General features: G+C 41.5%; 2 protein-coding genes across 10 annotated transcripts in view; both read right to left on the reverse strand.

Moving 5' to 3' along the window:
* Window positions 1–10919, reverse strand: part of LOC102237216 (traf2 and NCK-interacting protein kinase-like) — a 49967-nt gene extending 39048 nt beyond the window's left edge. For 3 of the 8 annotated variants that reach the window (XM_023326142.1, XM_023326140.1, XM_023326139.1), the window contains exons 1-2: window positions 10341–10919; window positions 4761–4826 (exon numbers count right to left, since the gene is read on the reverse strand). In XM_023326142.1, the coding sequence (XP_023181910.1) occupies window positions 4761–4826; window positions 10341–10448 (174 nt within the window). In that variant the 5' untranslated portion in view covers window positions 10449–10919. The remainder of the gene's footprint in view (window positions 1–4760; window positions 4827–10340) is intronic. The other 5 variants (XM_023326146.1, XM_023326144.1, XM_023326141.1 and 2 more) reach the window with 2 other exon arrangements.
* A 3295-nt stretch (window positions 10920–14214) lies between these two features.
* Window positions 14215–26405, reverse strand: part of LOC102217553 (phospholipase D1-like) — a 37034-nt gene continuing 24843 nt past the window's right edge. For both annotated transcript variants that reach the window (XM_023326167.1, XM_023326169.1), the window contains exons 12-26: window positions 25699–25780; window positions 25473–25583; window positions 25217–25399; window positions 24653–24866; window positions 22010–22138; window positions 21811–21929; window positions 21576–21689; window positions 20740–20850; window positions 20151–20239; window positions 19005–19118; window positions 18878–18927; window positions 18124–18258; window positions 17897–18050; window positions 16999–17116; window positions 14215–16360 (exon numbers count right to left, since the gene is read on the reverse strand). In XM_023326167.1, the coding sequence (XP_023181935.1) occupies window positions 16136–16360; window positions 16999–17116; window positions 17897–18050; window positions 18124–18258; window positions 18878–18927; window positions 19005–19118; window positions 20151–20239; window positions 20740–20850; window positions 21576–21689; window positions 21811–21929; window positions 22010–22138; window positions 24653–24866; window positions 25217–25399; window positions 25473–25583; window positions 25699–25780 (1948 nt within the window). In that variant the 3' untranslated portion in view covers window positions 14215–16135. The remainder of the gene's footprint in view (window positions 16361–16998; window positions 17117–17896; window positions 18051–18123; window positions 18259–18877; window positions 18928–19004; window positions 19119–20150; window positions 20240–20739; window positions 20851–21575; window positions 21690–21810; window positions 21930–22009; window positions 22139–24652; window positions 24867–25216; window positions 25400–25472; window positions 25584–25698; window positions 25781–26405) is intronic.

A 26405-nucleotide genomic window follows, 5' to 3' on the forward strand; every position in this document is an offset into this window, starting at 1 on the left:
AATGTGACCTACTATGCTTCCTTGAACGGGTTAGGATCGGTCTACGGCCTACACAAAACATATTTATTACATTTTTTGCACAAAATTATTTCTAGATAATGACATCTTAGTCTGTTTTAAGCTCTTTTCAGAACGAGCAGTTTTCACTCAGATAAGCTGCTGGCCACGCCCCCCGACTCAACGCTTGCAGCCATTTTCATGTACGAGTGAAAAACAGATGGGCAACTATACAACTGCACATCTTTGAAAAGCAGAAGTGGAGCCTCCAGTACAACCAACAAGACTGCAGCAAGTGGTTTCTGGACATTAAGTCAACAACAAGACACTGGTCTTGTCCAGCAGCCATTGTACAGCACATACAGCAGTAAAACCAGCTGAGCAAACATGCTGGAGCTCCGCCCGGGTTGCTAGGTAATGGGCGGAATTCTGCTGGAATTGCTAGGTAACGGGGTGGTTGCTAGGTGATGTTACATTCCGGAGGGTTTTTGAAAGGCTCATTTTCCAAACACCAAAAACAAAAAGCAACTGCATGAGTTCTTTTCAAATGCTTGGGATGTTTTCAGAAGCACTAGAAAACCAAGTGGAAGTGTAAAAATATGCAAAAATGTGAATTTCAAAGTAAGATGAAAGATTACAGACTAAAATTACAAATCTACAAGAAAATTCTACTCCAAGCTTTCTATGTTTGTAAGATTATGTCTAGAAAAACCCAGTTTGGAGCCAAAATGTGATTTATGTAACAATTTCCACCATAAGAAGGAAACATGATGACATGAAATCATTTTGGTTAAAAAAAATGTTTTGTGAGCATTAAATATATCAAAAAAGTTTGAAATTTCAAGGAAGAAAAATGCAGAAAATGATGGAGCAATAATCAAACAATGATCAAAAATCTGCAGGAGACCATAAGCTAGAAAGGTTAGAAATACCAACTAGATTTAAAAGGTAAATATGTTGTAGCTGATCAAACACAGGTTGTACTGTAATTAACTCCCACTGCAGCCTGTGGTTAAGTGGAGAGCAGATCACGACCTGGTCAGAGGTAAAAACACGTCACGTTGTTTAGTTTACACGTCATGCGCCAAATTCCTCACAATGATTTCCTCTAAAAGGCTCGTTTGTTCCCGTTTACTTTGGTTTCAGGAGGAACCCGACAGTAATTTGTTGGTTCCTTCTTCGCCCAGTGAGATCACCCTGGAAATTGCAGGTTGCATGAAAGAGTCACATATTGTGATATTTTCAGGAAGCAGAATCACAAAAGATCCCCTCTCTGCGAACAAAAGGCCGTGGCGTCGCAACATCCGAACATTTGTCTCCAAATTAAAGCCTTTCAGGGAATCAGAAGGAGATAAGAGCTTCTTTAACGGCAGGGCGGTCACAGATGAAAGGTTGCTGTTTGCTTTAGTTCAGACCAATTAAAAATAACAGATCTATAAGCAAATCCATCAGATTCATGAGAAAAAGCAACACTTCCTCATCACGTCCCGGCTGATGGAGACCAGCTCAGGAAACGTACAGAGAAGAAGAAGCTGAAACCACCAAGGAAACCTCGGTGGTTACGGCGCCTGGTGACGCGCTGAAGCGTCGCTTTGGGGAATCCAGATTCCTGGAAGAAGAAACTCCTGAAGGCGTTTTGATGCCTGATGGTTCTGAACTCTCAGTTCAACTGGAGACCAAAACTGAAACGTTTGTTAAAATTCAGCTGCTGATCGTAACATAATGAAGGATTAAACAAAAATCTTTGCTTACAGAGATTTACTGATTCATTTTATTTGTTGTTTCTGTTCTTTTGTTTATTTATGTTGTATATTTTTAATGTCTCCCAGTTCCAGTTAAATTTTAATTTAAAGTTTACTGATCTTTGAGAATGTGTTCCTACTCTATTATTATCATTTTATTACTTGAAAATGGTCTGAAAACGACAATATTATGATTTATCATAATAACTTAAATAATTTATCGTTCAGTAACATTAGTTATCATTACAGGTCAAACTGTGACGTCATTCATACATCGATCGAGGAATGAATGCAAAATCAATTTCACATCAGTTCAAAAAGCTAAGATAGATTCATAACCTTAAAAAAGATTATATCTTTAATTTTAGTATGCTTTAGTATCATTTAGTTCTAGTTAGTTTTTTCCCAATTAATTACCTTTTTTGTTATTTTGTTACCTTTAGTAACTGTAACAGCCTCGTTTACGTCCAGTTTTACCGTCTGGCTTCTTCTGGTGCAGAATTACGACGCAGGTTTAACGTCAGAACAAAACCGCGACATCAGTTACACGGCCGATTCAGTTCCACACATGGAAGGGGCGTTAAAAATGGGGACTGGGCCGCTCAGACTGGCAAGAAAAAGTCAGAAATGGACAAAAAAAAATCGGATTTAGTCGTATTTTCCTTTGTTGTTCAGCCTTCCTGTTAGCTGCTAAAGTGCTGCTCTCTCCCTGAATGAGCTGCAGACATGTCAGAAAGTGTGTTTTAAATAGCTCCTCACACATCACTGATGCTGAAAGCAACTAAGTTTGAGGTTCCTTCTGTCGGTAAAACCTTCCACAACGAAGAGTGTTGCTAGCTCGTCCTGGTGGTGCGTTTACTTATCAAATGAAGGTCGAATTTTTCAGTTGAAAAACTCAGCCCAGGTGTATATTTTTTTGTCTCTGAATGAACTGCAGGAGAATCTTTGTAACCTGCTAGTTTTTACAGTGTAAACACAGAAAACCTTCACAGGGAGCTGAAATAAAGGCAACATCCATCCTTCCTGCTCTCCAATCAATAAGACAGACTGAATAAACTCTGATTCCCTGCCTCATCCGACCCAACACCACCTGAAGACGTTTCCTCGTTGGCTGACCGTTCAGAGGAAAACCGAAACGGCCGCAGTCAGCAGGAAACCTGCGCAGCCGCTTCACTTCCACGCCTGAATTAACTGATTTTAACGCTTCGCTGCTCTGCAGGAGCAGCTTTGCAACATCAGCCAGACTTCTCTTCCTCTTTCCAAAACCACAGCGCCGTCAGCGTTAAAATAAAAACCGGGAGCCGAGGCGGAGACGGGCGGAACACCAGAAACCTGATCCGGTTTCTAAACCTCAGCCTTTCAGTTTCTCTATTTGACCTTTTAAAGGTTTGTCTTCATGTTTGAGAAAAAATTACATCAAAATTTCTACGTCTCTTCAGATTCATTATAATTTCTGAAAAACAGAAGCCATGTCACGAAGTTTCCAGGAAATAAAATTATTTAATTTGGGATAATTACAGAGAATGATAATTAATTCTCATTCATTTCTAGCCTGGAGAGTCTAATGCTGAAAGCTAATCAGGGCTAAGATGATTTGCAGCAGCGGTGCATTATCAGTCGTTTGTCAAACTAAAAAAAACTGTGTTTCTGGTCCTGAAGATTGATTTTTAGAAAAGTCTAAGTGACAACAGCAGCATGCTAAACCAAATGTGTTGGACTGGCAGCGTTCGAATCAACGGGTTCTGGATCCAGTTGCAAACTTCTACAAATTAAAATAACAAAATGGTTTGAGGGTTTTCAAAATAAAACAGAAAACGTGAAGTTGGTGCAAATGTCTGAATCTTTAATTCATGCTTCCGAAGCAGAAACTGCATATTATATAAGCTGAAGCGTTTGTGTAGGAGAGGGATCGGTTTTCTGAAATCAGGAAGATTCTGGCCCAGAAATCCAGAATCAGCCGAAGAACGACGAGAATCCAACAGTCCGACTGCAGGGGAGCTTTTCACAGCCGTTCATGTGTTCATTGTTTTTTATAAGCTCACACAGATTGTGTTAATTTTGCCCCATCAATCATTTTCTGCAGAGGAGGTGTCAACTTGTAGAAATGTCAGATCGATTCGCCGCATCCAGCAGACGTGTTAATTGCTTTCAAGGTAAAACAATCCACAAAAATAAACCGGCAGGTTGTCTGCTGTCCAGCCTCTCACAGAAGTCAATAACAACCTGAATGTCTTTGTGATAATAAGATTTTTTGATGTGAAGTCATAATAAAGAGAGGAGGAGACAGAAACAGCCTGTTTTCAGAGCGATTCCACCGTTAGAATGAGATTTAAATCAGGAAAAATACATTTTTAACCTGCTTTAAAGTCTCAAACGTTTCATTTAGTTTTTTATTTAATTCACGCATAATAAATATTAGTAGTTTATGTAAATATATGTGAATGAAAAGGAGCAGAAAGAAGTATAAACTTACAATATCTGCCCCTTTTTCACGTAAAAATAAAATTATATATTCAGTTCAGAAAACGATTAAAACATATTTCAAATACGCAACAAAACATTAATTTATTCAGCTCCATATCGCTTCATCATAATAATTTTCTAAATTATTTTAAATGCAGTTTTACTAATTTTCCAAATCAGTTTCTTTCAATAAAAAACTTCAGAAACTTTAAGACAAACTGCAGGCGAGTTTCTGGTTAAAACATGTTTTTCATTCAGTGGGAAGAAAATCCAGAAACTTTACTCAAGTAAGAGTAGAAATATTTTTTAGTAAAATTAAAAAGTGAAAGTAAAAAGTACAGAGTAATAAAAATACTCATAAAAATACATTTTTCAAAAAAGTTACTCAAATAAATGTAACTGAGTAAATGTAACTAGTTACAACCCAAATGTGGATATGAAACAATCAGTGAGTTATATAAAATATAAAACCTTTTTGTTTTAGTGAATAAATATCAGCTATCAGTGAGTTCAGGCGTTTGAACAGTAAGACGAGTTCTGAGGTTTTGCAAGTCTTACCTTGTAGACCTGCCCATAGGTGCCGTTTCCAACCAGTTCGACCAGCTCAAAGATCCCAGCCGGGTCCTGAAACAGAGAGGAAGAGCTGAGCGCCAGCAGCCAGGACAGCTGAACGGAGGGAGGACGAGGGAAGGGACTTCACACACAAACACGCCGTTACTAAAGCGCCTGAAGTATTTCTTTACAATCCTTCCTGTCAGCACAACGATTCCTGCAGGAGGGAAACTTTCCCAACGTTCTCAGGAACAAATCCTCTCAAAACTGAACTTTCTATGTCGTTTGTAAAACATGTTTCATGAAGAGGAGACCAATAAACGTCTGAATGAAGTTAGATAAATGTTTTCTACAGGTGACTATATTTAAATGACTCAGAAAGTTTCATTTAAATACAAGTGAAGATAGCAGTTACTCCATTTCAACCATCTTGTCGCCTTTTCAGAGTATCAGAAGTTTGATCAGTTTATCAATCGGTGAGAATTAACCATCTTCTGTTGTAAAATAAACAACATTCAAAAACTTAACTAATAATTCACTTTAATCTCTTCAGCTTGATAAAATATTTTTATAACATTTTGTTCAGGAATCAAAGGTTTGTGATCTGACCTGAAATTAGTTTTTACACTTTTATATAATCAGCTGCATGAAGCCATAAATGAGAAAAATAACTTCCTTCTGTTTAATCTCATCATAAAAACACATTAATCTGTTTAATCTGATTATCTACCACTGTTGACACGGTTTAAGCTGTTAGCCTCGGCTAAAGCTAACAGTTCTTTATTTTCTTCTTTGTGAAATTAGAAACATACATTTCCCTTTAAATGTTTATGAATTTCCAGCAGGCTTCTTGAAAACAACTGTAGATGTAGGATTTAAATATCTAATAATAAAATTTATTTTAATTTAAAACAAAAACATAGCTACCTAGCTGAGCTAAGCTAAATAGCCATAGCTAGATGCTAAAGCTAGTTTTCAGTTTTGCAGCTTTTAGGACAGAAAGTTGGTGTTAAAGAAAAGCTGTAACACTGAAACACATCCAGGTAGTTAATTTAACTCAAGGCTGAATTAATTTATTATTAAAATATGATTGTTTAATATTATTTTAGCTTTTAACTTCAGTTAATTTAGCAAGATTAAGCATTAAATTTTCTACACCAAAGGTAAAACAAATAGCTAAACAGTACGGTTCTTTCTAAACATGTCTGATGAAGCTCAGGTAAAAAAAAATATGTCAGGTAAACTGACACAGAGGTGCTTAATCTTATTTCTAGGTTGATTAAAAACCATAAAATCCCCCAAACACAGATGCAGAGCTTAACGTGTGTGTGTGTGTGTGTGTGTGTGTGTGTGTGTGTGTGTGTGTGTGTGTGTGTGTGTGTGTGTGTGTGTGTGTGTGTGTGTGTGTGTGTGTGTGTGTGTGTGTGTGTGTGTGGTTACAGTAGGCCACAGGAGAGCGTTGGGACTATTACAGTGCATCCTCCTGAAAAGGATTAGCTTAAAAAGCCACGTTCGTTTCCACTCAAGGTCAAAGTCAAGCACATGAAATCCTGGAGGACAGAGCCTCACGTGCGCGCGCCTCCACATGCACACGTTTACCTGTTACACTGTAAGGCCACACAGAAGAAAACACAACACTGAGCTCTGGCACAGCTGAGATTTCCACGCTGACATGTTCGTTTTTATCGAACACGGAGAAATCCCGTTGAGTCTGAATCCAGTTAGTTATCTGTGGCGGCTAACGGTTTCATGGTGTCGATTACATCATCATTATTTCTGCTTATTGACTCAGACATAAACCATCAGATCACAGGAAGATTACAGGTTAAGTCCCAACAAAGGACGGGAGGATTCAGCCGTTAGCTGCTGTTGTTTGCATAAAGCAAATAACAAACAAACAGGCAAAATAATACAGAAAAATAGAAAATGTGCAAAATGAAGAAAACAGTCCAATAGAAACAGACACAAAACAAAAACAAGAAGAAACACAACGAGGCTGTAAATAGACAAACATGAGAATCAGGAACATGAGAATAAAGAGCTGAAATAATGAAACTGCATTGTAGTTGTAAAGTGATTAAATGTAACAACTTTCACACAAACCAAAAATGACTAAAAACTGATCCAACAAAACATTCCCAAGAAATAATCCCTGCCTGTAAGAAAATTACAATCAACCTCAATGATTCTAGAAACAATCACTCAGTTTTAACAACCAGTAAAACTCTGGGACGAAAATAATCACAAAGATCTGAAGAGCAGAAACAACAAATCACAAAACAGACGCAACAAAAGCAAACGGAGAGAGACAGTTAAGAGAAGAAAGCAAGACACAATCTGGCTGTAAAAACAAGATGGAAAACAACCAGAGGGAGACACAAAGTGGACGCAATGCGACAAACAATCACAGGCCATCACAAAATGACAAAAACACCAAAAAGGCCGACGTGAAAGAAACAAGCACAGCTGGTCAGAAAGAAACCCAACGGGACAAAATAATGTAAAAAAAGAAGCAAAAACAAAAGAAACAAAGAGAAAGAAAATGAAATGAAATCTCTTTTACAAACTGACACCAACTCTGTTGGTTTGACTGAAAAACTTTCCTGAGTTTAGCAGAGTCTGAGGCGGGTCGACCCGCCGCCGTTCACCTCAGGATATTAAAACTCATTTAGTTTCTGACGCCTGATGTTGTTTAAAACAAGTCACATTTAAAACCTGACAGCAAAATCAGTCAAAACCAAACTGCTAACAGCTGCTAAAGCTAACTGTTGGTGCTTCTAAAAGTATTGTTTATGTTCTTCATAAGCATTAAAAATTAACAAATGTTCCTTGTAAAGGCCTAAAATGTCATCAAATCTATAGAAAACAATAACTAGAGCAGCTTTTGAAACATTAACAAGAGAATCTGAAACTGATTAATAGCTAACTAGCCTAGCTCAATAAACTAGCGATGTCGCTAGCAGGTTAAGCTAGTTTTGAATCACACGGTTGATTTTCTGAAACTTTTCTAAATATTTTAGCATTCTGGTAAATATTTCATGCATTTTAGATGCTTACTCTTGGAATTACATTAAAATGACTGTTTTTTAGGAGGCACAACCTTCTGACATGTCCTTCTTTTCATGACTGGGTTTGTAAAAAGTGTCAAAACGTAACTGCCAGAAATAACCTCCATCTGCACAGTTTCTTTACAGCTGCACCAGGTGTAACACGAAGGTCAGTCTCTCTGAAAACTGAACAGTTTAGAAACAAAGCACAAATAATGAAGCTTGCACACCTTATAAGAAATGTTTTCATTAAAAGCACAAATTTCACTGGATTTTTTGCTTCAGACCAAGAGAAAGTAGAACAAAATTTTTAAAAAAAGTATCATGAGTAAAACCTGAAAAATAGTGGAACAACATAAATGTTTAGCTCTGCACTCACTCGTGGTTTGCCACATGTATTTTAGGCGATGCATGAAAAATGTGTTTGGCTTTGATGACACCAACACACAACCCACACAGTGACACACGGTGGTGGCAGCATCATGCTGAGGGGATCATTTTCTTCAGAAACCCAGAACAAACAGTGGAAACCAGGTTTGCTAAAATACACAAATACTGAAGACTTCCTCTAAAAACGCTTATAAATGTTAATAGTTCACCTGATATTATATCAGAAGCTAATATCTAGTCTTCCTTCTACACCTTGTAGTAAAACCAATTAGCACCAAGGGAAATTAAATGAGTAACATTCTTTCCAGGTGTATCAAAGGTGCATTTTCTTTATAATATTTTAGATGTGCTCGAATAAAAAAATCCATGAATATTCAGTAAAGTTCTGAAAATAATTCGGACTTACGCTCTACAGAAATATCTGCGGACATGCTGGTTCCCCGGTACAACCAGGGACAGCGGACGGATCCCATCGGTCCACATTCGGCCGTCTAAACGGTTTTCGGTGAGAAAATAACATTTTATTGCGATCCAGCCGCTTGTTTACAGCCTCCAGCGCTTTTTGACCAGAATGAGCGGTTTCAGGAAAACAAGGTGTGAAACTGCACATGCGCAGAACGGACTGCGAGAGGGTTGTCAGGTAATGTCAATGTCAATGTCAGGTAGCTTTATGCTAAGCTTTATGCTAAGCTTTATGCTAAGCTAGCTGCTAAATAAGCTTTATGCTACTTCACCTGTTTTCTCAACCTCTGACACGGTCTGAAGCGGACGCGCGTTTCGGCTACAGGCTAAAACCACAGCGCCATCTAGCGCCGTGGCATGACAACTACAGCGGATTTAATGTCTAAACGAGGAACTTTAACCCGATCAATATCCGACAATACCGGCAGTTTCCAGACAGTTTTCTTTAATTTTCTGATGGTTTGTCACATAAAACCCTCATAAATTCTGCGGAGTGAACAGAAAACTCTGCTGCGTCCTCATGGTGGCGCTATAACGCCTCGTCCTTTATGATTCAGCGGCTGATATAACAGAAATGCTCCTGTATTTGTCACCCAGACAGCTATTTATACCGCAATCAGAGGCTCTGATGAGCCGGTCCACCAACACTCCAGCCGGGCTGGGAGAGGGGATGCAGAAACAGGAAGTGACCTAATTTCTGCTCTGAACCACTGAGGGAGACAGAGCTGGTTCTGGTTCTGCAGAACCTTCTTCCTCAGTGTTCCCTCACATCTTTCTGCCTTCATCACCTCCTCCTCCTCCTCCTGCTGCTGCTGCTGCTGCTTCCTGCAGGTGTGTGTGCTGCAGACACACACCGACTACGCAGTCCCACCCCGGCGCTCATGTCCAGACCTGACGGCGGTTCTGCAGGTACCGCCGAGTTGCGTAAGCAGCTGGAAGCAGAAACAGGCGGGGGACGCGCGGAAAATAACCCTGAGCTCCATGTGACGCTTCATCCAGCCATCATGGCTGACCTGTGAAATTATCACGGGGTTTTTTTTTCTTTTTAACGCGTGCGCGCGCACACGCACACATTCCGGCACTGCACTTCCTATCAGCCGCTGTGATGCAAAGCTGCTGCCGCCACAACATCACGAAATGGCGGAACTCGCTCCTGTTGCGGTTATCATCGCTGTTATTCCGCCGCGTGCGTGAGGGCGTGCGTGCGCGCGTGCATCTGTACGAGACAGAGGAGAGGAAGTGCGCGTGCGTGCATTTGATGCCTTTGTGCAAAGTGTCAGTGAGGAGCTTAACATCTGCCCCACATAGTGCAGACAAGAGCGGCGTTCAGCGCGCGCGCACGCACGCATGCGCGCGCGGCAGCGGCGGCTCTGGGCCTCATTACATCACGTCCCAATTGTTCAGCAGAAAACACCAAAACAGAGATCCCACACTGACATCTGATCACCGACCCGATCTCCTCAATCAGCGTCCTTACGCGCGTGCGCGGTCACACAGGCAGGTGTGGGGTTGCCGCGCGCGCGTGCACGCTGCAAGCGCATTTGGAGACACATCCACTGTGATGTTGGAGAGGGATGGAGAGCTGAAGGAGGAGGAGGGGAAGAGGAGGGGGGACAGGTGTTGCACACGCACGCGCTCACACAGGGAAAGGACACGCACGCGCACACGCACAGAGCGAGACATTTACCCGTAGTGCAGACAGGTCTATCTCATCCAGACTCCGCGCCGGGGAGTCGCTCGCCATGGTTCCGTCGGTAGAAGCGCGACTCAAGATGGAAGCTTCCTCAACGACCATCGACCGGGAGGTGATGAAGGCTCGCTCCTCTTCTCCTCTTCACCAGGCCGGAGCGCCGAACCCCCCCACCCACCCCCGACAGGAGCCCCGAAAAATCCCGCTGAAGGCGACGCCGACCGGAGGAACGATCGCTCCGGGAGGCGCGCAGCCCGCAGAGCCGAGAGGAAGAGGAGGAGGACGAAGAGGCGATGTGCGCGCAGCCCCAGGTGCTACATGCTGCTCGGAGCGCCACAGCCCGTCCTACATGCCTTCATCCAGAACCGGGACCGCGGAGGACAGATGCGTACAGGAGCAGCGGCCGAGGCGCACTGAGGCGGCGCGGCGGAGGCGGCGCGCTGGCCGGGAGTGGCCAGAGAGGAGGCTGCGCTTCACGGGGAGCCGCCCACCGCGACACGCCGCACACACCTCCACGGAGCGCGGCGGGACCGGGCCGAACCGCGCAGCCGCACCATCATAACAAACCTTCAGCTAAAACTGGGCCAAGAATGTTTCTAACATTTATGTCTGAACTCAGAGGAACATTAAGGTCTCTGAGACAATATAATATAATATAATATAACATAATATAATATAATATAATATAATATAATATAATATAATATAACTGCTCAAACTTCTACCACTATATATAATAATAATAATAATAATAACAGTAACGGCATTTTGCAAAGTTTTACATGTATACTATTAATAATATGGTAAATATTGAAGTAAGTAAACAATAATATCTAATTTATTCATTGCAGTTACATTATCTAAATGAATTATTACTATTAGTGTGTATTATTATAAACATTAGCATTATAACAATAATCTCCCAAAATTATTTATTTATAATAGTAACTTTATTGTCATTTTGCAATTACATTAGTTAACATCTGTATTATTATTATTATTATTATTATTATTATATTAACACTAATAATAATTCTGAGTGATTTTTCTCCAGCGGGGGGCGACGCCCCGATCCCGCCCTGAGGACGCCGCCTTCAGACCAAATACCTGCAGAGGAAGGAGGCGTCGCCATGGCGACCTGCTGAGGTTTTATTGTCTTCATCCACAAATCAACGGTTGATTAATTTTGTTCTGCAAAGTTCAGACAAGATGAAACAGAGCGACACACAAAAACAACAGCAGCTCTAAAGTTGCTCATGGTGGCAACATGTTGGAGCAACGTTGCTCTGATTTGTTCTTTTCTAGACTTTTGTTTTTTTTCTAGCTGAATGTTTGAACTATTAATCCCTCTGATGTCAGATGGAGGAGCTCTGCTCTTAGCTTTTTTCCTTTTGGACAGTTATGTAAAGGAGGCAAGAAGAAGCAAGTTCAACCCATCTCATGGTATCCCCTACTCCAACATCCCTCTAACTGACCAGAGATTTAAACTGGAGCACAACAAGCTAATGAGGTGGATTAGCTGAACTAGCTAACAGTTGATGCTAGCAGTCTTCAGCCAGAGGTGTTTTCAGATATACTGGAAGCCTGACTGCTAGTGGAGATTCTTCCTGAGGACGCTGCCTCAACATTTCATTTCCCTTTGGGGTAAATAAAGTCATTTTGACCTGAACTGAGCTCCAGGTAACTGGTTTTATTGTTGCGATCAGAAGGTAACTTCAGGCCGAGGCCTTAATAAATAACATTAAATAACACAGAGCTTCAGTAATAACATTTTTCTTTTAGGTCCGTTTTCAGGATGAAGAAGATTTCAGGATGTTTTGCCACCAGTGCAGAGCTTGTTAGATTTTAGAAACATTCTCTGGATCAACAGGCTGGTTTCCAGTAACCAGCCAGTCATGTGATCAGATGTTACTACTGACGGAAATGACGAAGAAGAAAAGGAGAACAAGTACTAGGAGGATGATTGTTTGTTTTTGAAAATAATAACTTGTTATTCTAATGAATCTTCCATTAAACCACCAAAACGCCGCCATGATTTTTAATGACTTGTTGCTGATCAAGCTTATTCACGTCGTGTGATTTGAAATTTATTTTTTCTTAAATTACACAATGTCAAAATTGTTTTTTGACATCAGCAGAAAATAGAGGAAGTTTTGCGCATATTGACTAGAAGCCATTGTTCCCACCATGCTGCAAAGCTAAAGGGACAGAGTCGATTAAAATCAGTTTTCTATCATAAATATGTCAGTTTTCAATAACAACCAGGAAAACTCAGACATCAGACTTCCTGGAAGGGATCAGCTTCAGGCAGAGACGTCATGTTCAGGCAGGTAGAAGCAGCTTCCCAAACAAAACAAAACCAAAGGAGAGTCTGTGTTTCACCTGGAGATCAGACCGGGAGAGACACGACACCTGAACGCACCGCCGTGATGCCTTCACTGCAGTCTGCTGCTGGAGTTCATCAGATCAGATCATCTCCTCTACGGTTGACCAACTGGCCTGCTGACACCACTGTTTATGTTCTTTTGGCTCCACCTAGAGGCAGAGCTGAAAACTGCAGTCAGTAATTCAGTGAATGAAGGAGTGAAGAGCTGCTATTAGGAGAAATAAACCATAAAAACTGGCTTATGGTTTATAAACTGTTTATAAAAGACTTGTTCATCCATTTTCTAACACCTTCGTCCCCTAATGAGGTCAGGAGGAGCTGCTGCCTCTCCAGCTAACGTTCAGGGCGAGAGGCGGGGTCATCCTAGGGGTCACCAGTCTGTCGCAGGGAAACACAGAGACAGACGGGACAAACAACCATGCGCACACACACACACACACACACACACACACACACACACACACACACACACACACACACACACACACACACACACACACACTCCTAGGGAGAAGTTAGAGAGACCAATTAACATGACAGTCATGTTTTGGAGTGTGGGAGGAAGCCGGAGAACCGGAGAGAACCCGGCACCATGCACAGGGAGAACATGCAAACTCCGGGCCGGGAATCGAACCCAGGACCTTCTTGCTGCAAGGCAACAGTGCTACCAACTGTACCACTGTGCAACCCACTTGTGTCTTTTATCAACACACAAAAATTCTGCAACCACAGAAAAAACATTTTAAAACTTCAGGACAAAATGCTGAAACGTCAGGAAACAATAATGCAAATAAATAAATGAATAAATAAAAAATACAGAAAATAAATGAGCTAACTTCTGAAAAATGCTGTTGCAGTTTCAGGAGAAAATGCTGCAACCGCAGAACAAATTGCTGCAACTTGGGGGAATTGCTGCATTTTCAGATAGAAATGCTGAAACTGCAAGAAATGAAAGCAAAAGCGGAAAAAGTCGTAAATAGCTAAAACAAGTTTAAGACTTTATGAACTCGTTCCATAAAGTCCTCCAGACCACTAGGGGGAGTCAAACGCCAGATCATTTGGGACCAGACAGAATTTCATAGTTTTATGATGTCCAGAAGGAAGCTGGAGGAGTTTTACTTTGTCTTTTACGTTATAGAACAGTAGCAGATTTACGAAGCCATTACCTACGCATGACTCCCCCTAGTGGTCTGGAGGACTTCTGTTTTGTTTCAAGGAAGTTTGCAGGATTTCATATTTTTTGTTTTTGCTACTTGTGGCGTTTCCTTCTGCTTTTATTTCCTCCATTTGCAGCATTTTTCTGCTGCATTTGTGTTTGCAGATTTCTGCCACCATAACCTGAACCAGTCAAAGTCATGATTTACCAACCTGGACGGTTTAGATCATTTTTTACCTCCAGAATTTAATCAGTCACCTGAAAACTACATTTATGCTCCTTAGATGTTGAGAATGGAGTCAAGAAAAGAAGAAAAAATGCAAGAAATCTTCATTTTAATGCCATCAACCCTTCATTTATTCATTTACTGAGTCCAATGTTTCACCAGAGCAACATGACGGGACACCGCAGAGCAAGAAAACAACAGTCTGTGCAAATAGTGCATAATTTCCATAGAGAAACAGGCAGAAGAGAGAAAAACCAGACAGTCAGTTTCAGAGCCACTGCAGCTGGAAACAGAAAACCTCTGCTCAGTTTGTGCAAAGCTGCAAAAAGTCTTGATATGACAGAAAAAACCACCAACTGGAGGTAGAAACAGAGAGGCAGCCTGATGGCTTCAGGGAAAGCTCTCAGGGTCATGCTGATGTCAGCTGGAGGTCATGGCAACAGGCTGGGGTCAAGCTGGCGGCGACTCGGGTCGCGGCTCCATGCAGATAAACGCCACAGAACATTTACGTTACAGTTTAACCTGCAAAAACCGCAGCTGCTTATAACAAAGGCCACTAGAGGGCAGCAAAAACAAACCAAACACTCAAATTTAAGAAAAATAAATCTTGAATTTATTTAGACCTTAAGAGAAAATATTCCTCATGAGAATGTTGCTTCATATGTAAAATCTTTTTATTGCATATATTTATGTTGATACAATTTATTATTTAATTTACCGTTTTATTATCGGACGTTGCAGCAAAGTTTTGCTCAATATTTACATTTTAAACGTATAGTTGAATGATAAAGTCTGTTTATGTCTGCGCCCAGTAAGGATAATACTAATGTTTAAAAAATAACAAAGTAGGAAGAAACTAAGGTTAAATTAAAATTGAATATAAAGGAAAATGTTTGTCTTAATTTAAATAAATTAAAGACAAAATGTTTCCTGATTTTTTTTCTTTCAGAATTGTTTTTTGTATTTTGTTATTTTTTTATTTCAAATTTTCAGATTTAGGCCATTTCAACCCAGTTACAGATTTATTGTCTCAAATATTAGTTTTCCAGATTCAAACCTGTGAAATGATGCAGTAGAAAGTTGTACAATTTGTCAAAATAAAAAAAAAAATTTAAAAATTAATTAACACCCAAATACCTCCAAAAATAAGACAAAATAAATAAATAAAATCTTCAACAGAATCACATTAAATGTTAATATTTCAGATTTTTAGTGATTTTAGCTCATTCTGCTGCCCCCTAGCGGCCAAACAGTGACTGTACAAACCAATAAAACCATTTAATACATCAGTTTTAAGAGTCGTGGTAACAGCACCAGACTCTTCATGCAGCACAACAGTTTGTTAGTCTGAGAGGCAAAGTGTTGGTTTATTTTGAGAAGAAAAGCTATAAAGTGATTTAATGTGAGATAAAGTTTGTAAAACGATTTCTGCCCAGAAGAAAAGCGTCACAGTAAACGGAGGAATCAGGAAGCGGAGCTTCCAGGGGTTTTGGCACTTTAACAGAATTATGATCAGATTTCTGCCGTTTTTATCCGTTAGTGTTGAGCTGCGTTTCCCAGCCCTGGATGTTGAATAGTGTTCGCAGGAGCAGAGCTGCACAGTCAGTATCCTACCAGGAAGTGGGTTTTCAGGCACCGCTGAGCGAAACGCTGGTTGAGTTTCAACCCAATCAGATCCAATGATCAGAGGAAACCGGTAGATGTGACTGGAGACATAAAACCTGCGACAGGCTGAGGACGTTGGAGAGTTTTTGGCTGTTTGGACGAATCAGGCCGGTTCCTGGTCCTTCCTGGAGATGTTTATCGGAGTTTCATTTCCAGAGCAGCAGCAGGTTTTGGAGACGATGCTGTAGTGTTTGCTGCTTCGGCCCGGGTCCAGGCTTGCAGGTTGATTCTGTCTTTGGCACAGCAGCTGCTTCCGTCAGACTGGACCTCAGGCGGGTCGCCCCACCGTCATCGGACTCAACCAGAACCACAGAACTTTGTCCTGAGCAGAAGGAACGGCTCCCGGTCCGACATGGCGGTCAGGTCCAGACCTCCATGGGGACCATGGCCTCCTTGCAGCCGATGGGCGGCAGCAGGTTCTGTTCGCTCAAGAACTGGAGCGGGAACTGGACCAGGAAGCCGCGGATCTTCTTCAGCTCCTCCTGGGCGCGGGCCGGGTCGTCTCGGGCCAGGCCCGGTTTGGCCAGGAAGCCCTCCAGCTCCGAGATGTTTCGCACGTCGCTGGACGGCAGGCAGCGGAAAACCTGCAGCAGGCGGAGAGAAAGGTCAGAGCGGCAGAGAGGAGTGGTCCGTTACCAAGGAAACACCGGTACCGGTCCGCTACCAAGGAAACACCGGTACCGATACTTTTTATCATTTAGGTCTGATTTAACAACAAATTTCTGACTTTTAGGAGTTTTTATGGTTTTTCCTTTGAATTATTTTGTTAAAACTTTTAGTTCTAATTGCCCAAAAACCCCCAAAAAACTTTAATAACCAATTTATATTACAAACATACGGAAGACGATTAGTGCCACTGGAAAAAAAGGATTCTAACATTTCAGCTCAGAAGATTAAAGTCTGAGAAAAAAAATGAAGGAAAAAGTTGAGATTCTGAGAAAAGAAATGCTGAAGAAAAAAATCTGAGTAAGAAACCAAAAATAAAAAATAATAATAATTCTGAGGAAAAAAAAAAGAAGTACAAATTATGAGAATGAAGCAAAAATTTAAAAGAAAAAAAAGAATTCTGGGTTCATATGAAATGTTTAATAACTCGTAATCTGACTCATGTTGGGTTTCCAGGAAACATCAACATCATTTAAAGCTAAAAAACTTCAGTTAAAACCCCAAAACCTGAAACTGGACATGTGACTCTGCATGGTTGCCGTAGCGACAGCCCCACCTTCTGGTAGATGGAGGCGTTGCGGGCGCAGGTGGCCATCCAGGTCTCCTTGTAGAAAAGTTCGCTGATGGGATCAGAAACGTTGATGGACGGATCGGTGTTGGCGCCGAGGATCATCCTGGAGAAGACCAGACAGGAAGTTCAGACAGGAAGTTCAGACACGGAGGAACATCATCAGACAGGAAGTTCAGACAGGAAGGAACATCATCAGACAGGAAGTTCAGACAGGAAGGAACATCATCAGACAGGAAGTTCAGACAGGAAGGAACATCATCAGACAGGAAGTTCAGACACGGAGGAACATCATCAGACAGGAAGTTCAGACAGGAAGGAACATCATCAGACAGGAAGTTCAGACAGGAAGGAACATCATCAGACAGGAAGTTCAGACAGGAAGGAACATCATCAGACAGGAAGTTCAGACACGGAGGAACATCATCAGACAGGAAGTTCAGACAGGAAGGAACATCATCAGACAGGAAGTTCAGACAGGAAGGAACATCATCAGACAGGAAGTTCAGACACGAAGGAACATCATCAGACAGGAAGTTCAGACACGGAGGAACATCATCAGACAGGAAGTCACCGTGGGATTATAAACATATCCGCAGAATAAAGTCAGAAAATTACAAAAACTAAATATCCGATAGTTTTAAAGAACTAATCTGAGCAGCTCAGTTTGTTTCTTTCTTCCACTCAGTTTTTTACCAGCTCAGCTCACCTGGTTGGACCCAAATCCTCTAAACTCAGAAAAGAAATAAAATGTGATCACAGAGTGAATATTTCCTCTCTGAATAATTGGCGCATTGTGGCGCTGAACTGTGGAAGTTGAGACAGAATGAAAAACTGATGGTTGTGGTTTCCAGCGGATGGGAATTTTCCCCAGAGACGTTCGGACCTGAAGCACTCGAGGCGCAGCTGCAGGGCGAACTTCCCGGCCCGGTACGGCTGCCCGTCCATGACGGCGTCCACCGTCTCCGAGTCCTCCACGATGACGGCCACCTCGCTGTCCCGCTTCCCCAGCATGCTGCGGTCGTTGATGTTGGCGGAACCTGCAGACAAACCGGATCTGGCTGAGTTTGGCGCCTCCTGCGAGGCGGCGGCGCCCGGCGGGCGAGGCCTCACCGATGATGACGGTGTTGTCGTCGGCGATCAGCATCTTGCTGTGGACGTAGATGAGCTCGGTGACCAGCGTCCCCTCCAGGTCGGCGTGCGTCCGCAGGCCGGTGAACGAGATGAAGTTCATCCACTGGTCCCCCACTGCAAACACGGCAGACCCGAGTCACGCCGGAACCGCCAGGTCAGACAGAACCGGAGTCAAACGTTTGAGCAGCAAAACATTTCTTTTTATTTCAATCATTTTAAAATTGTTCAAAGTTTCCTGAGGTCATGAAAGGTCAACCATCATGACCTCCTTCTTCATATCTAACAAATTTGGTGTCAATCAACTCGGCTACATTTTTTGTTTGTGCTGCTTTTACTTTGAAGATATTAATGAAAGGTTAAAGGTCAAAAGGTTAACAGGCATTACTCAGATCAAACAAATTTGGCGTCAAACAATTTGTTTGTGCTACTTTTACTTTGCCCAGTAAATATTTCTATTTGTGCTGAAATCATTTTAAAAATATGACTGAAAAAGTTTCCAGAGGTCAGAGGTCAACATCTCCTCACATTTACAAAATCTAAAAAGTTTGGCGTCAAACAACTCTGTTGGTGCAGCAATAATTTTTTATTTCTGCTGTTTCTGCTTTGAAGATATCGAGGATGACCTCTGACCCCTGCAAACTTCTTCATTAATATCTTTAAAACATGGCAGCAGCGCCGAGGTCGAACCAGACGGCGTCAGATTCTCGCCATGATCCTAAATGCGGCGCCTTACTCTCGGCTCTCAGCTGGGAAATGATGGAGTGTTCTCCTTTGTTCATGGTCCTGCGGACAGAAGAGCAGCAGAGATGAGGATGATGATGATGATGATGATGATGGCGAGCAGCCAGGCGCCGCCTCACCTGTAGTTGAAGTGCATCACCGCCTGGATGGCGCTGCCGCCCCCCGTGTTGATGTCGCCCTCGAAGCCCGGCAGCAGAGGCGTCACCACGTAGACGCGGTACTTCGTTCCCTCCCTGCATCGACAACGGCGAAACGTTACCAACACATCGCCGCCATCTTGTTTTTATTACATCACTTCCTGCATTTATTGTGATAAATTGCAAGAATTAATCACAATAAATGTTATTGTTGTCACAATAAATTCCTATTAATGATGTTTAAATCCACCAAACTGCCTCATTATTGGAATTGATAGATTATTCAATAAAAGCATAAAAAATACCAATAAAAGTGAAAATATTCAGTTTCTGTGAGCATTTAGTGAAACAAACCACAGTTATTGATGTTTCACAGAGGGAATGTTTTAAAGTATTATTTGTGTTTGTAGGAGGATAAAAACCTACAAAATGTGAGTTTTGGGTAACAGGATCTTTAACTCTTCAGGTTCCACCAGATTCATCAGGTTTCACCAAGTCAAATTTAAGACTTTTTGAACTGAAGTTTAGACAGAAAAGACTCTAAATTTATTTACAAAGAATAGTTGTAAACAGATCCGGCTGTAAACAATCGAGCGTTTCTAAACCTGAGACGTTTCTGGAGTCACTTTGATTTCCTGTGATTTTTGTTTATTTGTTTTAGGACAAATTATGAAATTTTGTTATTGTTCTAATTCTTGAATATTTACACTGATATTAATTGTGGTAATGTTTGTTAATGTGCATTGTCCTAATCAAATAAATTAAATTCTTTTTTTTAATGAATAAGTAAATAAAAATAATCAGATAATTTTCTGTAACTTTAGTGAAGCTGAGAACAGAAACTGAAGAGATTAAAACACCTGATCAACACTTTCATCACTCTGACGCCTTTAACTACCACTCTGTTCACACACTGACAGCCTGTAAATAACCCAGCTGTGTGTGTGTGTGTGTGTGTGTGTGTGTGTGTGTGTGTGTGTGTGTGTGTGTGTGTCACTGCGTTTCCTTCACCAGGATGTGAAACAGTGACAGGCTCTGTCAGCGGTGGGATGAGCCTGAACACACAGCAGCAACACGTCTGTGTGCAATCCGAGTCATAAAGGGTCATAAAGGGTCATGACCTCTGACCTGTAAGCCTTCATGATGCGCTGCGCTATCGTGTCGCCGATCTTGTTGTAAACCAGCTTGTTGTCTGAGCAGCTGATGAAGAACTGATTCTGGAAGCACAGAAAAGGGAAACGGATCAGAAAAAGTTCATATTTTATATTCACAGCCTGCATCATTTATCAGTAATAATAAAGAAAAAACAGATTTTAAAAGTAAGAATCCACTGCAGGATGAATTTAATCAGGAAATCTGAGTTAAACTCACAACTCTCCACTAGCTTTAGCATCACAAGGCTGATTACAGTCCATGCTAAAGGCCAAAGGTCATGATAACAAATGTTTCTGGATGATAAAATGTCCAAGGAGTTATTCAATAATATTGTTGATTCTCAAGTATACTGAAGATTTCTCTCATCATGTTTGGTGGGAAGAGAGAAACAATAAATCGTGGAGCTTGTTTTAATTAATCATGTAATTAACTGATTTATAGCCAAATATAAATTGACATCCTGACTCCTGGGAGTTAATATCCTACCACAGAGTTTTGTCACAAATCAAGATCTTTACTGTAAAGCTGCTGTTGTGACGAATGTCGGTGCGTCGGCGGATACCTCGATGTAAATGAAGTGCTGGCTGTTCTCGATGGCGTGGACGTAAGCGTTGTGGATGGACTCCTCGTGGTATTTGATGCCAGCTGACCAGTCGGAGGCCGAGCGAAGGATCTGAGGACAGACAGATTTCACTGAGAGGAGGACGGATCCGTTTTCATACTCGGTTCTGCTGGAACCAGAACTCCATCACCTGCTCCACCTCCAGCTGCTGTGGTTCTGACCCAAACCAACCTGTTCCCCTCCTGGCCTGTGGGGGCGCTGCACCAAGAACCACTGAAGGAAACGACACAAAAACCTCTGAAGACACTGAGAGCAACTTCCTTCTTCACCAGATGGAAACAAGATGGAGGATTTTAGTGTTGGAGGATTTCTCTTTAGTCTTTGGCTGAAGACCAGGAGCCATTTCTGCTGCTAGCGCTAGGCTAGCACGTTAGCTTTGGTTGTTTTTACCCAGAATGCCCTGCACTGTAGTCCACTTCCTGCTTTTGGAGCAAAAGAGACTTGTCTTTTTCAGGAAGCTCTAATCTTCTGTTCCATTTCTAGTAAAATGTGACATTTTGGATCCTGATTTCTTTAAAAACATCAAACCACCAAACAAACCTACAGCTACGTTTCAAACTGTTCAAACCCACAGAGACTTTAAGCTATTTTCATTTATCCAATTCTTCCTTTGAGCTATTAACCAATTACAGAAGTCTCATCTTTACTGTAAGTTAAAACAAGAAGAAAAGCAACCAGTAACTGTAATCATTAATGTTTAGGCCACTGTACATGTTTAATGAAACTAAATCAACTTAATTACATCACAGCAAACTTCATAAAAACTGCATGCTAACCTGCACTTTAGCGGTGGTGCAGTTGGGGACTTGGTATCGAAGCTCTCCGGCTGTGAGGTGCGACTTGGGCAGCAGGTAAGGAAACGACAGAGAGCGGTACTTTGGCTTCATCAGCTAGCAGAGGAGAAACCAGGAAGACAAATACAGCACAGATGTATCCAGATGTTTTTAAATTTAGCATCAAAACGTTGAAATCAATGACACCACTGTCTCTGCAGATGCTAACAGCGCTAACCTTGGTGAAGTTCCACCGCTGGATGAAATGTCGAGCCACGTCTCGCGCCGCCTTCCCATGGACGACTGACGCGATGTCGTGCCAAGGCATTCTGGGAGTTTTATGTCTGTCTATGAAATCTAAAACAGACGAAAATGTGAAAATAAGCAAAACACAGAAGAGGAGTCCAGCTGGAACGGAGATGTCAGAGGAAGCGCACCATCGAAAGGCTTGTCCAGCTGAATCCAGTCCTTGTGCACGAAGTTGCAGTAATCCTTCCCGTGCCAGAACCGGGTGTCTCCAAACAGATCCCCGACGCCCGTATGAAGACTTTGCACCGAGCGGCTCCCTGGAACAAAGATATATGGAAATATAGATATTTAATAAACAGCTCTGTTTGCCAGAACGAATAAAAGAAATACAAACTCTCCAAATGGTTCATTTTCAGAATTATAAAACAAGAGCAAAGAAAACCTTCAACCAGATTCAAAAACAACTTATGAGTTATTCTGTGTGTGTGGATATAAAACATACAAACATCAAACCAACAACCAGGAAAACAAACTTCAAAAACTCCAAGCTTGGACATTTCATGTTCCAGAAAACTGAATTTCATTAATAACCACAACAAATATCAGGCAGATAACTGCAGTTAGAAAACAAACAATAGACTAAATGTTGATTTAAAATTCAGTTTCACCCTGAAAATTACATTAAAAGTTTGCAGAAATGTAATAAGTTGAGTTCTGCTTCTCTCTGGTGACTGAAGCTTGAAACCATCTTCATGTTCAGAGTCTTTACAGCGAGAAAAACGATGTTTGGAGAAAAACTGGAGCAGGAACATGAAAAAATCACATAAATCAAACATGCAAAAATAAAAAAACCTGAATGTTTTACCTGATAATGACTTAATGTACAGTTTAAAATATAAACCTTTTGTTTTTGTTGGGCAGAAGGAAAAATAAAATAGTTACTAAACTTCAGAAATAAATATTTGTGTTTATTCAGTTAAATAAACACAGAAAGAAAAACAGGAGAATCTGAACTTTCTTTCCTTATTATTGCTGATAAATTAACACGTTACTAATAACTATTTATATGATTGATCTTTTACATCTGTATTCGTAAAAATAAAAAATATCTGTCCAAGAAATAAAAACTACTGAAGAGTAAAAACGGTAAAAAATCTACTCAAGTCCTGAGGAACAGATCAAATTACCAATAATTTACAATAAATTATAAAATTATAAAGTTTTATAATCCATTATAATTATATTTACCTGAAAAAGAGAAACAGTTTCTGAGTTGAGAAAAACCACCACAGATTCTGTTTTTAAAAACAAAGATCAACTTTTGACCCAGAGGACCAAAGGTTGTCGAGTGAAGGTCAAATCCACAGCAGTGCATGCTGGGAAACGGGGTCAGGTGGCCGTCGTGCCGGGACTCACCGGCCTGGCCGAGCGGCGGCGGCGGCGGCGGCGCCGCCCGCAGCTCCAGCAGCCGACTGGGAATCAGAGTCTGCTGGCTGTTGATGCTGGACGACCAACCTGAACAAACCGGCCGCAGCGGAAACGTCAGCAACCAGCAACGCAACGCAGCAACCAGCTGCTGCAATGCAAAGCAGCAACGCAACGCAGCAACCAGCCGCTGCAACGCAACGCAGCAACATCCTGCTAACCAATCCTCACCCACTTTATATTTCTACATCAGTGGAGTCCAAACTTTTTATCCGTCGGGCCAAAAATGTTTCAGTTTTTAATTTAATTAAAGGAAAAAAAAAAATTTTTAAGACATTTGTGTCTTTATTGCTTCAATAATATAACAAATAGTCAATATTCCAATAAAACAAATTAGTCTAAATTCAGTAGAAAATGAATCTGCAGAATATAAACAGCGTCTCGCACAGTAACCGTTTCATTTTCCAAAACCTTATTGGGTTTTTTTTCCCCAACAAACGTTGAGCAACGTAAAGTTTTATCAATGAAAACAGAAACATTTTAAAACAAAAAAAACTTTGTCTTGTCGCTAAATAAACAAAAATACGAATATCTCATCTATAAAAATCTAAAATTAATTGTGAATTCTCTCCTGGACCAAAGGGCCAGATAAACTCTCCCAGAGGGCCACAAATGGCCCTCAGACCACACTTTGGACAACCATTCCTCTGAAATGGTCGGTACAAATCGTTTTATAATTTTATTTACCTGATTTGGGGGAAAAAATCCAAAGAAACATTTCTGAAAACTTATTAAGTCTAGAAAATGATGAAAACCTTTTTTATTAAAAAGTTATGAGTTTGTTAACTTCAAAGGAAAATATTAATAAAATGGATCAAATGTTTAATTTAAACAAAAATAACTAGAAGTTAATTTGATTATTTTCAGGGTTTTTAAACTTTTCTCACAAACCTTACCAGCACTTTGGAGATAAAAACAATAAAACTGAACTAAAAACAATTTAAATTCAGTTACAGGCTGTAATTTATTACTGGTACCAAGAATGTTTTATAGTATTTTACACTTTATTATTTTAATATTTTTTAATGTGTCTCTGAACATCTGACTGTTCTGAGACCAAAACACAAATTTAACAAAAAATATGAAATAAAATAGAGTGGATCAGAGTGGATCTGAATGGATCAGAGTGGATCAGAGTGGATCAGAGTGGATCTGAATGGATCAGAGTGGATCAGAGTGGAGGATCAGAGTGGATCAGAGTGGATCAGAGTGGAGGATCAGAGTGGAGGATCAGAGTGGATCAGAGTGGATCAGAGTGGAGGATCAGAGTGGATAAGAGAGGATCAGAGTGGATCAGAGTGGAGGATCAGAGTGGATCAGAGTGGATCAGAGTGTTTTGGACTCACTCTCCTCCTCCTCCTCCACGTCGCTGTCGCTGTCGGCGCGCGCCAGCCCGTGTTTCTGCAGGCGCTTCTTGATGCTCATCTTCGTCCTCCTCATCCTCCCCTGACTCTTCAGCTTGGGCTGATCTCTACAGTCCATCACCGAGAAGACTTTGTTCTGGCCGCCGCCACCGGAGGGCGCCGCTGAGCTGGGCGCCGCTGAGCTGGAGGCGGCGGCCTGAGGACCGAGAACGGCAGGAGGAGTCAACAGTTTAAAACAGGAAACATTTGGTCTGATTTAAGATCAACAATAAAACAAAAGCTAAAAAATGCAACGTATGCAGAGACGTAACAGGACAATATTCAGGCAATACGAAGGTAATAATGTTTATTGATCCTTAAAGATCAATAAACTTTCATTTCTAATGAACATTTAACTCTGGAAGTGGAAGAAATTTAAATACCCAAAATAAATGTTTTTTAAAAGTTACTCCAGTAAATGTAACTGGTTTCTGCCCTACTCAGTTTGTGATCAGTTGGTCATATTTTAGATCATTTATCTATAATCGATCGATGATTTCTCCTGACCTGCTCCAGGTGTGACAGCGTCACGCTGCCGACGTCGGTGAGCCGATGCTCCCGGTCGTCCCAGCGGCCGTACGCCAGGTCGATGCCGCCCACGAACGCCACCGACTGGTCGACCACCACGATCTTCTCGTGATGCGCCCACAGGTAGACGGCGGAGGAGACGTGGTCGGGGTGCCGCATCACCTGGGGAGAGACGGAGCGTCAGACAGGAAGTGGCGGCGCGGCGGCGACGACATCAGCAGGAACCGGGTCGGACCTTGATGTTGGGGTGGAGGTGCAGCAGCGTCCGCTTGCTGTAGCCGGAGTTGATTCCCAGAGCCAGTTCCACCTCCTTGTAGAGCATCACGAAGATCCGAACGCCTTGTTGCTGCAACGGTTCAGTTTCACCGTTAAAACCGCGCCGCTGCTCTGAACGGCGGTCCGTTCGCTTCTCGCTTGTGAGTCCAGATGATCGGTTTGGATCGAAAGTGTGTGTCGCTCACCGCTTTGCGCTTCAGGATGCAGTCGAGACGCCACCGGTTTCCCTCGACGACCGGCCTCTTCAGGAAGATCTCTGGACTCAACCTGCAGCACGAAGCAGGAAACTGGATTAAGCTCTTCTGCTCACCTTCCTGTGTGATCCTGGTTCCACACATCCATTCTAATAATAATAATAATAATAGTTATTATAATAGTTATAACAATAATAGTTATTATTATAAATTAAAAAAAACTACAAACAATAGAAGCAGTAATAAATACATAAAAAATAAAAATTAAAAAAATATCTACTAAAAAAATCTGAACAAATCATCAGAATGCAAAATAATACAGCAAAGTAAAAAATTGAAACAAGGTGAGGTAAAATAGTAAAAAAAAATAAAATAAAAAAAATATTTCTAATCTTATTTTCCCTCGTCGTTCATTGGTTCCCGTCTCTTATCTTTAATTTTCCTTTTATCTCCTAACTGTAAAACATGGCCGCTACGTTCAGCAGCAGCCGCGGCGTTTCTCTCTCCGCTAACAATAATCTGAACCTCTGAACCTCTGAACCTCGGACCCGGCCGGGCAGAACCCGATCCGTCTGAAAACCGCCTGAACTCGCTCAACTCTGACAGCAACGCAGCTCAACGCTCAGCAGGAGGAAGACTCTCCTCCAGTCAGTGAGGAAGACTCTCCTCCAGTCAGTGAGGAAGACTCTCCTCCAGTC

The sequence above is a fragment of the Xiphophorus maculatus genome, chromosome 21 (assembly GCF_002775205.1).
Source record: "Xiphophorus maculatus strain JP 163 A chromosome 21, X_maculatus-5.0-male, whole genome shotgun sequence".
In the NCBI taxonomy this organism is placed as follows: Eukaryota; Metazoa; Chordata; class Actinopteri; order Cyprinodontiformes; family Poeciliidae; genus Xiphophorus; species Xiphophorus maculatus.